The sequence below is a fragment of the Brassica rapa genome, chromosome A01, assembly GCF_000309985.2.
Source record: "Brassica rapa cultivar Chiifu-401-42 chromosome A01, CAAS_Brap_v3.01, whole genome shotgun sequence".
Lineage (NCBI taxonomy): Eukaryota > Viridiplantae > Streptophyta > Magnoliopsida > Brassicales > Brassicaceae > Brassica > Brassica rapa.
Genome location: NC_024795.2, coordinates 4,895,493 through 4,908,966, shown reverse-complemented (window position 1 = coordinate 4,908,966; position 13,474 = coordinate 4,895,493). Strand labels below are relative to the sequence as shown.

General features: G+C 34.8%; 3 protein-coding genes across 3 annotated transcripts in view; 1 reads left to right on the top strand and 2 right to left on the bottom strand.

Moving 5' to 3' along the window:
* Window positions 1-13,474, top strand: part of LOC103856262 (peroxisomal (S)-2-hydroxy-acid oxidase GLO5) — a 382,149-nt gene that overhangs the window by 112,071 nt on the left and 256,604 nt on the right. The gene's annotated exons all lie outside the window — the stretch shown is intronic.
* Window positions 4,643-9,370, bottom strand: LOC103856129 (putative defensin-like protein 27). The gene is made up of 2 exons (XM_009133213.3): window positions 9,055-9,370; window positions 4,643-8,959 (listed from the first exon to the last, which is right to left on the bottom strand). Exons 1-2 carry the CDS (start codon window positions 9,110-9,112, stop codon window positions 8,766-8,768), a joined length of 252 nt encoding a protein of 83 aa, XP_009131461.1. The 5' UTR covers window positions 9,113-9,370; the 3' UTR covers window positions 4,643-8,765.
* LOC103856119 (two-pore potassium channel 3) lies at window positions 9,651-12,613 on the bottom strand. The gene is made up of 2 exons (XM_009133201.3): window positions 10,053-12,613; window positions 9,651-9,966 (listed from the first exon to the last, which is right to left on the bottom strand). The coding sequence occupies exons 1-2, from the start codon at window positions 11,216-11,218 to the stop codon at window positions 9,813-9,815; spliced, it is 1,320 nt and encodes a 439-aa protein (XP_009131449.1). The 5' UTR covers window positions 11,219-12,613; the 3' UTR covers window positions 9,651-9,812.

Genomic DNA, 13,474 nt, shown 5'->3' with positions numbered 1-13,474 from the left:
TATACCTCAGTCGGTGCATTTGCTGAACAGCTAACATCATTGTCATTGCTTCAGCTACCAAAGGTGTAGTGGTAGCTTTTATTGCAGCGCTTCCTTAGATTTTAAGAATGCCTTTTTTGCTTATCAAGGACCTTCCTATTCCAAATTTGTCAGTTAGAAACTTCCAAGAGGCATCTGCAATACAATAAATCTCTGTTCCTGGTGGGAGGATCTGTAATGTAGAGTTTGCCGAGACTTGTTGCTTCTTCCCATAAGTTTTTATCCATCCAAGCTTTTTGGATTACCTGCACTATATGATCTCTGTTATTTTCAAAGATAATCCTATTCCTCATTTTTCAGATTCTCCAACCTAGAAAGAAAGGCAGATTATTCCCTGACTCACTTACCACTTGATCAACTAGATTTTCGATAAATTTCAAAGTGGTGATATGTTGATTTAAGTCGGGAAGTCTATCTAGCAATGCAAGGGAATCGTAGAGTCTTTATCTGCGGTAATCGTGGGGAAGTTATTATGAACCACCTTATGCTTTTAATATTTTTATTTTTTATCTAGCTAGTAATTAATCGTTTTCAGCAAGGAAATTATAATGCCCAACCGACATGACAAAATGAGAAGGGGACATGCATCAACTTTAATGTGGTCAAAGTAAAATATTTACAAAATATGGCAACATAAGAAAAAAAATCTTGGAAATTCATTTTTACTTTATAGTCAGAACAAATTTGATTTCGCATGGTCTCACCATCCATTTCTGGTAGGTGAAGGGTTCAACTCATTTCATTCTCTTCAAGTTCCTAAGTTTTTGAACTGTAAATTACAATGGACTACGTCTGATAATCTCTGTACGTTTGACAATCTTTATATATAAGAACTAGAATGGTATGGATGGTCCGACATGACATACTTAGATATAATCACATGATTATGCTTAGCCTTAAGTTGGTGTATAATGTTTTTTATTATTGAGAAAAGTTAAACCATAATTCCCATGCTTTTAGCCCCCTTTTTGGTCAAAATATGATGGAAAACGTTTTCGAGAAAAGCAATATCAATCGAAAATTTTAAATGAGTAAATAATTCTCGATGAACCGAAAGAGACTTTAACTATTCTTAATTGACCAAAAACATCTGATCGAATTAATCTGCAATTAAGAAAATAAGCTTCAATTATTATCGGATTACACAGCTTATATATAATGATCACTAAGGACATAAATAATTTAATCTTTTATTGCACAAGTATAATGGTAGTATATGCTTCTCGTACGTATATCTATCCTCAGTGCATGCTAAGTAAATATACATAAACACACATTTATGGTTTAAGTTAGGCACAAACTGAACGCCGTAATTGGTGCCTAATCGTTTGCGCTGTCATATCCACAAAGCTTCTTCATTTGAATGTAGCCCCACATTTTTTTTAATTTTTTTTTTTTTGATCAAATTTTTTTAATATTAATTATCATTAATAAACAACCCCCGGGGAAAATGGGAACTTTACAACCGCCGACACACCGGTAAACGGCCAAACTAGATTACATACGAATCCTTTTTATACGAATCCTTTTTTGTTGGTTTGCTAATTACCCAAGTGAGACCCTGTGTAGTGTGGACCTCGTATACGTGACTTTGTAAGAGCAAAGAAAACACTAGCTATATACACATATAACTAAACCGTACCTGCTGTCTGCAGATGAAATGTCTGACCTATTTTGGGGATATGTGCCTAACTTAGAAAGATATTATAAATATACTATAGCAAAAATATAAAACTATCTTGTCTATTTAAATACCAGCAAGAAAATAAAAGAAATAAGAACGAAATTTGACCCCAAAAAAGAGAATGAAAATGTAGACTTTTGACCTTTAAAGGAATAATTGGGGCAGGTGAATTGTTAGGTGTGTGGCAATATTATTATTATTAGTTGCTAGTATATATATGAACAAAAAGGAATCTCTTGTATTTTCTGTTCTTTCACACACATCCCGTTTCATGAAAGTATTTAGCTGTTAGAACTGATAAATTAAAATTTCTAATAAGATGATAATATTTGGATGAAATTATCAAGAACAGGATAATTTTCATTATTGTATGTTGAGATATTTACATCTTGAGTCTCTCATGATTAATTACATTTTTTGCCTACCACCCTAATCGAGCTTATGTTTAATTGACTGTAACACTCTTTTAATTCAAATTTTCAGAAATCTTAACTGTCATATTTTTCCATTCCTTGCGAGTAGCGACTCAAAAAAGTTCGATCAGACATTTTAAAAACCAGATTATTAAACCACATATAACTTTTGATCCTAATTAAGTTCCAAACGGGGGTCATTGACATCTCTTAATCTCTGGTTTAGATGAGAAACATATCTGACCATCGTACCAAAGTAAACCAGTGACATAACCATTTGACTCCACATGAAACCGGTTAAGAAATACCCAGAGTTCCGCCTCAGCATATTAGCGGGTCAAAGGAGAGGGTGAATACTTGGGATGTGAATCAGTGAATCCTGCTTAACCAAATTATGCAAGACATGATCAAATACTTAAAATGTTGATAATATGTAAGGCCAAAGTACAATATTTAACCAAATTATTGCAGATATGTAAGGCCAAGTACAAGTACTTGGGAGAACTGGACTCTGAATCATTATAGCCTCATCACCATCGTTGATCAGGTTTATTTATGGATCTTATGTAAAGCAAGCTAAAAAATTGTAGCAGAGGATCAATAGCCGTCACTGCTAGTAACTAAGAGATCTTTTTTTCTTGTCATCATTAAGTCAGAAATCTACAAGAACAATTTTCCATATATACATAATCAGTGCCGCTTCAAATTATTCATGGACCCGTATATTAAATGATGTAATAAAATAATTTAAAATAAGTATTTCAGGTGGACCATCAACGACAACCCTTCCTCTTTTAAAGTTCTTCTTGTTCCTCCTATAGCTATGATCAGTCGGTAAAAAACGTCGATGACAATCAAACCAACTTGTCTTTCTACCATTTTTCAACTGAAATGCATCCGTCTGATCCATACAATAAGGACATGCCAGTCGACCATGAGTTGTCCACCCAGAAAGCATACCATAAGCTGGAAAGTCACTAATTGTCCACATAAGTACTGCCCGTAACTGAAAATTTTGCTTGGTAGAAATATCATAAGTTTGAATGCCATTAATCCACAAATCCTTTAACTCCTCTATCAACGGTTGAAGAAAAATATCCAGACTTCTCTTCGGATGATTTGGACCAGGAACAAGAATCGTTAGAAACATAAGTTCTTGTTTCATGCACATCTCTGGTGGTAGATTATAAGGAGTCATGATAACAGGCCACAGAGAATAGTTATGTCCAGACATACCAAATGGACTGAATCCGTCTGTGCATAAGCCAAGGTAAACGTTTCTTGGTTCAGCAGCAAAAGTAGGAAATACCTTATTAAAATGTTTCCATGCTTCTCCATCTGAGGGATGACACATCTCTCCAGCATTCGACGTGTGTTCTGCATGCCATCTCATATCTTTTGCTGTTTTACCTGAATGAAATAATCTTTGTAGTCTATCTGCTATCGGCAAATAAAACATTTGTTGATATGCAACCTTTTTCTGGCCAGGCTTCTGAATAGGTCGAATCTGTCTTTCCTACAGAATTTGCACACCTCCTCTTTCGCATCATCCTTCCAAAATATCATGCAGTTATCTCGACAAACATCAATTTTTTGATAAGGCAAACCCAACAACCGCATAAGCTTCTTTATATCATAGTATGAATTCATTGAATTGTTGCCTTCAGGTAAATAATCTTGCATCATCTGAGAAATTGAATCCATACAGTTCTGAGGTAGATTATAATCTGTCTTCAAACTCATGAGTCGAGATGCTAATGAGAACTGTGAAAGACCTTCTTTACATCCATTATATATGGGATGTTTTGCAGCATCTAATATATCATAAAACATTTTTGCCCCAGCATTCGGTTCTTCTTCCATATGAGGAAAAGCATCAGAAGCCATAGCCACATAAGGATTTACTGGCTCCGTAGCAGTTTCAGTTTGCAATGGATCTTCACCACCATCTTCAAAATCATCAAAAACCTCAGAATGATTATTTAGAATATCATAATCTTCTCCATGAGAAATCCAAACCCAATAATTAGACATAAATCCTCTATTATATAAATGCTTCGAAACAACATCTTCTTGTAGTAATTTTCCGTTCTCACACTTCGAACATGGACAGAAAAGTTTCCCACTTTCAATAAAAAGCTGTTGATTCTTTGCAATTTGTATAAAGTTCCTTAATCCTTGAAAAAATTCTTCTGAGACTTGATTAGTCGTATGATCGATTCTTTCATACATCCACCTTCTTAAGATTTTAATATCGTTAGTAGACGACATCAAAATTATCTGTAAAAAAGTATAATTAGATTTTGCTTCAACAAGAAACGATAAAAACATAAACTTACGAAAAAATATCAGTTGTATATCAATAACTCACCAAAAGGAGATGACAATTATATCAATATAAAACTGCAAAAGTCAACTCGATGGATGATGGAGTGGCTGAATTTATGATATAAGGTCACGTTATGAGAAGGGTGATGTATTTATTCGCTATCGATTCTTCTTTATCTTCGTTATATAATATATGGATAGATACATATCTAAAATATACTTATTCCTTTTAGCTTTAGTTTTAGTTTTAGTTTTAGTTTTGTACTTATTGGGAAATTCCTTTTCTCCAACAAATGTTTCTTTTTAATAAGGAAATTAATTCCTGTTACAAAAAAAAAATAAACATAACGAAGGTTGCCAAGCAGGAGCAAATCGTCGCTTATATGTCCACGTGAAGGTTTGCTAAAGGTGTCCTCGTTCGCTGTTTACCGGAGACTTTGAGCTTCGAGGACATGCTCAGTCCGTTCTCCTTTGTACGGTGTTGTTTCAGTAGTCAGTCGTGTCGCCCTGTTCGTTTGGAGCTCCTGCTCCGGTTCTTCAGGCTCTCGCAGGAAGATGGGGTGGAAGTGTGCTGCCTCTTTGTCGATAGGAAAGCATCAATCTCTCCGACGCAGCGACGCTGGCCGGTGTAGGGAGTCAAAAACCACCGGCCAGCGTGTTCACGAGTTCTCGTTCTTCATCGCTTGCTCTTCCTCTTGTCGGATTGGACCAAGAGCCTCATCCTTTTCAATCTTCTGGTTTGTTAGGGAGCAGACTCTTGATGGAGTGAGCTGTGCAGAAAACGAAAGAAACGGTTTGTTGTGTTTCAGACGGTTTAGTGTTTTGCGTTTTCTACGTTATTATTTTATCAGACTAGTGAACATGTAAACGTTTTTGCAGGAGCAACGTCTGTGAATTCAATGAAATGTTGGAGAGTTCATGAGCCTCAAGGAAAGCCCAAACCTGCTTGCTCCACTTCAAATAATTGAGATTTGTGATCAGCTTAATAACACTTAACGTGTTGATACAAAGGAGAGTGCTATGAGGATCTTGTGTGTTCTCTCTGCTGTTGAGTCTTAACATAATGAAGATTAAGAATCCGAGAAAAAAAAAGTTGTAGAGAAACAGAGTATGACGTTGCAGAGTAATAGCGAAGAAGAAGAGAGAAACAAGACTGCTGAGAAAAAAATTGGGATATACCCTACTCTGCTCGGATACCATATTAATTGCTTGCTTTATTCATATGTGCATATCACGTTTAATGATTCCTAAACTTAACTAATTGATATTGTCACTAAGAAAACTTAATTTTCATCCGCTTATGCACTGATAAAAAAAGCACCAGTCAATTGTTGCGAGTGACCTTCATGTAACCTGAAACAAAATACCGTGGGAGAAGTGAAAAGTGTGTAATAACACAGACCTGACTCAAAGCTCAATGGTAGACAAGTGTTTCTTTATCTTCGACATCTTGAACGATAAGAGACCATGCCACCAAACGAGCCACTTGCATAGTGTAGCGAAACCAGCTATTGTAACGTAATTGCTATATTTTAAAGTCACAACTTACAACAATTTTTTTTGTCATTGTTTTGTAGGAATTCGTGACAAACATTTAGTCTTTCTATCGTCATAAACGGCGACACAAGATTCAGTCATATATTCGTCATATTGGTAACAGTGAAAGTAGTCACAATTTTGTCACGACAATTGTTACATTTATTTTCGTCTTATATATGTCACCAATTATGACAAAATTTTGTTACATAAAAACTAGTCACGATATTGTGACGAAGAAGCTACTTTTTTGTAACGTAAAATATAAGTAACAAAATAGTTTCTATTATGTCACAAATATGTGACTGAAAAAATTAGTCTCAAAAAATTGTAACAATAACCCCTTTTTTTTGTAGTGTTATGCTCTATTTATATATCTTAAAAGTCTCGTTTGAAATTATAAGCTCTATATTTAATACTATCTAATTTTTTAAAAGTTTAAAACATAAAATATAAATTTATTTATAAAAAATCTTAGTTTTTATTTTATTTTTTTACTCGGGCTCGACCACTCTAAGTTGCTCACGCTATTAGACGGTACTGTACATAATACATGTCGTGAATCCATAAAATGCGAATGAGCCTCCCTTTAATTCGCACTCATACAAACTTTAGATAAAGCCGAAAACATCATAATCTAGAAAACCACACTGGCAAATAAACATGCTGTTAAAATCGTCACTCGGTTTTACCACGACATTATGAATGATGAACCGCAGAATCCACACATCACTCGATCTTTACGTGTATCCGTATGATTGTGAAAAGTGTGGCTTCAGCATTCAGATAAATTGGGCGAAAAGGACTGTATATAGTTTGATCGCTGAATATATTATATATATACCTATCAAATAATGCACCTGTACGAGATTTTAGAGAAGGAACTAGCATATTTATTGTCATGTCATCAGGACATCTCTTGAGTTTTGGATGCTGTCATGTTTTCTTGTCTTTTTTATGTCTATATATGATTGTAGTTCTTGTGAGCTTTAGTCATTGTTAAATAGCATACTTTTGGTGTAAATTATTTCATGTTCTAAGCATGTTAATGAACAAATTAATAATGATGGAATACAGTGTTCGTTTTGGGATCTCTCTAAAGTTGGCATGATGGTAGCACATATATAATAGGTATACGGTATCATGTAATGTAACACTGAAAGTCTGACACGACATATGACAAAATTGTAGATTCGTATGTTTTTTTTTTTTTTGTAAAATGTAAAGATATTTTACCAATACTTTTGTTTTCGACATAATTACAGAAAATAACACAAAGCAAAAAATAAGAAAAAAATCTAAACAACGACTCAATTTAGAAGTAAAAGCCGGACAAACACACTACCACAACCGCAATTCCAAAGGTCGACTAATCCGCACCAACAACTTACCGAAAAAAGATGAACCAAGTTCAACCAAAAGTGAAACCCGGTAATTTTGGCCTCTCCGATGAATCCTCTCTTAAAGATAATAGACAAACTGAGAACAGCTCGCCGATAGCGTCAAATCACCTGCCCACAAAACAAACAGCAGCGACCTAACACAGCTTCAACAACCAAACCAAGCTTTTATTTTGCCTGGATGCGACCTTGTACATGGTGCCGATCCGAAGAAAACCGGCCGCAACCTCTGTAATCCATAATCTGAACCCAATCTGCACCCAATTGCCTCGCACACCACCACAAGAAACTCAAGTAAGCCCATGTAGTGCTGGGGTATCAACCAAACCGAGCTTTTATTTTGTAGATTCGTATGTTATTAAGTCAATACGTAACAACATCATGAAGCAAAAAATATCGTCTGCTATTCTATAGATAATTCAGATTAAAAAGAACAAAAACATATTGAAGTGGTGGCTAAGATTATATTTACGCATTAGAAGGGGATTCTCGGAATCGGCACAACAGTTGCACTTGTTAAGTACATAAGGCCATACAAGTACGAACCAAGACTCAAGATGGCGACGCCCAACAGGCAACACCAATGGCTGCTGACAAACTATACGCGGCCATCTTCTTACATCCCCACCAGCGATCTATAATCCTTATAAGCTTTAATTTGTTCTTTTTCTCGTGTACGAATTATACTTATTTACATGTATTGTCGACACTAACTTTACATTACATTTCTACAAACACATCAGCAAAACTTGGTAAAATTACATTTTCTCATTAAGGAACAAGAACTAGAAAAACTGGAAATGTAACATTTAGAGGAACTTATAACCTATTTGACATTTTGTTATTAGCACACATTAACTAGAAAAACTTTGAATGTTTACGTTCATGGTGTTTTATTGATTGCTTGTCACGCATACATCCTAAAGATTCTTTCTAAAATACGTACTCCAAAGACTGAAAGTTTATGATATATACACCTAGAAGATATATAATTATATAATTATATATATTTATTTCATCATTTCCCTTACTTTCTTCCGATTAGATTCTCTTGCTCACATACGTATCACATCGTTTTAGTTTTTAAATTTAAATTTATACAGCTAAAATATTTAAATATGTTTTTTTTTTTTTGCTAAAAAAATATTTAAATATGTTGATATAGTAATGTAAAACTACATTTGTAGAGACTAATAATGAAGTTCTAAAATCCACCAATTAGTATTAAAAAAAACTTATTAACTGATTCTTATTATGTGTAATATAATAACTAAGTTGGTCGAGCTGTGGTAAACATTGTTTGAATTATCAACCTAACCAATAATATTTTGAAAGAGCGTACAAGTAGAATATATTGTTCTACAGTTAGCAGTCGCAATGACAAAGTTTTTCCTTGCAAAAGCCACCTTTCCCGTTGTCACAGCCTTTAAGGCACCAACTGTTGCAGCTGCTATCTTTAGTACATACTCCAAACTTTGGGTGATCGTTGCAACACAATGAACCTCCTTTGTTGGAAGACCAAACTGAATCGTCACTCGCCATTTCTGTGGATTCAACACCTACAAAACAAAACACATATCCAAGATTTCGGTTTAGAATAGAAAATGGTTAGGAAGAACCTCAGTTTATCAGTGTTTTGGTCTAAAGAACTAACCTGCAAGCAAAACGGAAAGAGCAATGAAAGCAAAGAAAACAAATCTTGAATATGCCATTTCTATCTTTTAAGTTTTAACTCTGTAAGGGTTTAGTAATATTGTTCTGACTTATGAAATGTAGATTGGCTATATTTGATATATATAATATTGTTGTGACTTATGAAATGTAGATTGGCTATGTTTGGTATATATATAGGGGTTTCACTTGTTTGCTAGTAACGTTAAACCGTATGTTTTACATTAAACGCAGAAATATTCGGTAACGTACTTTACATTTTTGTAACGCAAATCAGCAAAATTTGGTCATTTAAAATTTATTTCATTAAGGAGTGTATTAACTAGAGAAAAAAAACTGGAAATTAAATTTGGAGTGTACTTCTTGTGAGCAAACGTAAGGTTTTTTCTAAAACATTCCAAATACTGAAACTTTGTGATATATACCCGTAGTAAGTATATCATTTTTCTTATTTATTTATTTTTTGTCAACTTGTTATTTTGTACATGTTATATGACCGAACAGAGAAAGTTCGTATCAGACCATTAATCCTCCAATATACATTTAATGAGTGAATCGAATCCTGGCTTAACCAAGAAAGGCAAGACCAACGACCATAAATTAAAGATCGGTCCAAACTTGGTTTAAGTAAACCAGAGACTGGATGACTCATCAATTATCATATTACATATTAGCATTGATCACTACTGTAAAGTGTAAACTAAAGCTAAAAACAAAACAAAAAAAAAAGTTGCAGAGGAATCAATCTCCACTGCTACTATCCAATAGATCTCCAAGAGTAATCTTTCCATTGCTGCACCGGTCGAGCTTGTCAAACTGTTTAGAGATCGGAGTTATGTCCTTATCTGTTATTTTCCCCATCTCCTTCAGTTTGTAAATCACATACTCCGCTTTACTGCGAACACACACACATATCTCACATTAGAGCTAGCTAGCAATCAAGGAGTGTGTCAAAGCATATAAAATGGATAGCCCTAATACCTCACACAGCCATTGTTATCGATGTCTGCAGCGAAGAACTGAGAGACAGACATTGCCTCACAAAGCACCTTCTTAGCCCTCTCTCTATTCCTCTTATCAACTCTCGCCTCAGCCAAATACAAAAAAGCTCGAGCCACGGCTAAAGTAGACACAAGCAACCACACCGCAGCGAAAAGCCTACCGGGCAACGTCTTAAACGCCCTGTCTCCATAACCAACAGTAGTAACCGACATAACCGAGAGATAAAATGAATCCAACCAGTCAATGTCTTCAATAAAATGCATTATCCCCACACCAAGAGCGATGCACAAAACCACAACACCTAACGCTAAACCCACTTTCAACCTAATCCTCATCCTTCCCTTTTTAACATCGATAATATACGACCTCCTCTTCTCCGGCTCCTCTCTCCGCTTAGCGGAGTCCAACATGTAGCTTTCTTGAAGATCAAGAACGTAAGAGACCATCCCACTAAGGAGAATATCGATAAAACCAAACCCAACGAGGACAAACATGATCGAGAACAGCTTGGTGACGACACTGTTGGGCGTGATGTCTCCGTAACCGATGGTGCACATCGTGACGATGCAAAAGTAGAGCCCATCGACGACGGGATGGGTTTGATCGACTACGTAGTGGTCACGGTTCAGCGAGTAGATAAGCACGCCTAAGGAGAGATAGACGAGGAGAAGAGCGAACGCTTGTCTCACGACGGAGCGCGACGACGGCGACGCGAGGTCTTTCTGGTGAGGAACCGGGAGGTGGAGATCGTTGATCACGGACATCGCCGGCGCGGTTTTGGATCTGTGGAGCGCGTGGCCGTGGAACAATGGGTCCGGTCGTGGTGGTGGTGGGAGGAGGAGAGGTGCTAGAGTTGAGGAGTCGGAAAAAGTATCTCCGGCGGCGGCGGCGGCGGCGGAGGAGGAGGACGACGGCGATTGAGAATCTAAGTATTGAGAGGAATAATCTCGCGTCGAGCGTGAGGAAGGTCCGAAGATTAAACGGTCTTTGAACTCCGACGGTGTCAACGGCATCGGGATAGAGACTTTGTCGTCTTCCGGTAAGGGAAACAGAATCGGCGGCGGTTTTTTCGATCTTGGGCTAGTCATGTATTGGAGTAATGGGTCTGTGTTGTTGCTATTACCGCCACTTCTGTCGTCTGCCATCTTTTTTTTCGTTTTCTCACCGGAAAATAGTTAAACCGATGGTGGCTTTCTGATTTTGAAAGTGACGAATTTATAGGAAAGTGGCTTCTGTTTTAGTTACAAAGCTAAGAAAAAGATCGGTGAAACTGAGAAAATGAAAAACTTTATTACACGGACCAAAGTACAAGCAGAAATGTCGCTTTCTCTGTTTCTTGTGTTTATTAAATTTTTATACGGACAAATCGAAAATGTTTTATACTCTCTCTTTCGCAACAATAATAAGTGTCATTTTAATTTTTATTTTTATTATAAAAAATGTGTCATTTTGCAATCTAATGTATATTATATTTACTTTCGAAAATTAATTAAAAATTATATTAATTTTATAAATAATTTTATTTATCTTAAATATTATTGATCAGAAAAGTATAATTAATAACAATTTACATATATTTTCACCATTTTTTTAATCTGTATAAAAATATCAAAATGATATTTATTCAAAAACGGAAAGAGTTATATATGTATTTTAATCACATTAAATATGATGTGCACAAAATTAAAAATGCATTGATGCTACTAAGCCAATTTTATTCCAAGATTAGATAATAAGGAATCTTCGGCAGTAATATATATTTTTTTTGTCTTTGGCAGTAATATATTAAGAGGACGAAATAAACACATGCTGAATGATTTTTTTATTAGGTTTTCTTTTAACTATTTGTAAAAATACCCTTTATTAAGCCTAAATTGAGTTTTGACACCTGTATTATTGTAATAGATTTGGCGTATTGTGAATTTAAAATATGTATCTTTGTTTGTATTTATGCATATAGGATTCTTGAGTGAAAAATTGCATCCCATAACCAAACAAAAAATTCAAATTAGCTAAATAACTAAAATCCTCTTCTCTCTCTTCTTTTTCCTTTCTATCTCTCTCATCCTTCTCTCTAAAAATCTAATTTTGTTTTTTTTGGTTATTTCACAAATTTTCCCTTCTTGAGTTGGGTGAGAAAGTTTAATTTTTTTAAATGGAAGGGTCATGTTGTAAAGTTTAAATACTACTCCCTCTGTTTTTAAATGTAGGTAGTTTTAGCAAAAAGAGTTTGTTTCACAATATAAGTAGTTTACATATTTCAATGCACTTTTTCATTTATTGGATATTGTGTGACCAATAAAATAATGTTAAGTTTTTTATAATTGGTTAAATTAATTGATTAAATGATATATTTTTTTAGATAACAACTTTCTAAATATTTGTGCTTTTAAGTAAAACTACTTATAATTAAAAACAGAGGGAGTAGTATTAAACACTCCTCGAGCGAATAAAAAGTGTCTGCTTTGCTTGACAAAACGGCACGGCGTCTTTTTCTTGTTTAATGCGAAGAATCGAAGATGTCTCGATTCAAGGAGCTAAGAAACGATCAAACGGCAAGATCTGTCGCTTTATCAAAATCTCACATGACGTGGAGTAGATAAGTACAGCTCTCTGTATTACCACCAAACATAAACACATGACTGGCTGCTTTATCGTTAACTAAAGTTCATATTATTACATAACTTATCCAATTGCAAAACTAGTGCATGATCACATGGTTACAGTTTGGTATTAGTTTTGGATTTCATATAGTAATCATTTTTCTATCACCATGCTTTTGACCCATAATTAGTTTTAGGCTTAAATTTGGCTACGATTAACCTGCAGTTAGGGGTGGGCGTTCGGGTATCCGTTCGGGTTCGGATCGGGTATTTCGGATTTTCGGGTATTTCGGTATAGAGGTCTAGAATCCGTTCGGGTATTTCTGTACTTCGGGTCGGGTTCGGGTATTTTTAGTTCGGATTCGGTTATTTCGGATCGGGTTCGGATATTTAGATTTTGAAAAAAAATATTAAAATTTTCATTTCTCAAGTTTATTGTATTTAAAAATATAACTTTTAGTTAACTAATTTTTTATTTTTAATAGATTGAATGGTTAATAGATTTGGACATAACATTTTAAAACTAAAAAGGCACTAATTTAGTTATTTTTTTTTTAATTTTGGATATAACTTTTTGTTAATTTTTGAAATAAAAAACTTGACATGCATTTTAAGTGAGTAGCAAATCATTTTTTCCGGAATTGTATGTATATCATATGAACTTAAATTATGTGTAGTATCAATATAAATATTTTATATAAAATGAGAGATATAAACTAGAAACATAAGGTTAATTATACATATGTTCGGTTATCTTCGGATATCCATTCGGGTTCGGGTATTATCCGTTCGGGTTCG

Coding starts and splice junctions, on each gene's coding strand:
- LOC103856129 (XM_009133213.3), bottom strand. CDS start 9,112: ATGGCATATTCAAGATTTGTTTTCTTTGCTTTCATTGCTCTTTCCGTT. Junction 8,960..9,054: donor TCTTTCCGTTTTGCTTGCAG/GTTAGTTCTTTA, acceptor TTTGTTTTGTAG/GTGTTGAATCCACAGAAATG.
- LOC103856119 (XM_009133201.3), bottom strand. CDS start 11,218: ATGGCAGACGACAGAAGTGGCGGTAATAGCAACAACACAGACCCATTA. Junction 9,967..10,052: donor GATAACAATGGCTGTGTGAG/GTATTAGGGCTA, acceptor GTGTGTTCGCAG/TAAAGCGGAGTATGTGATTT.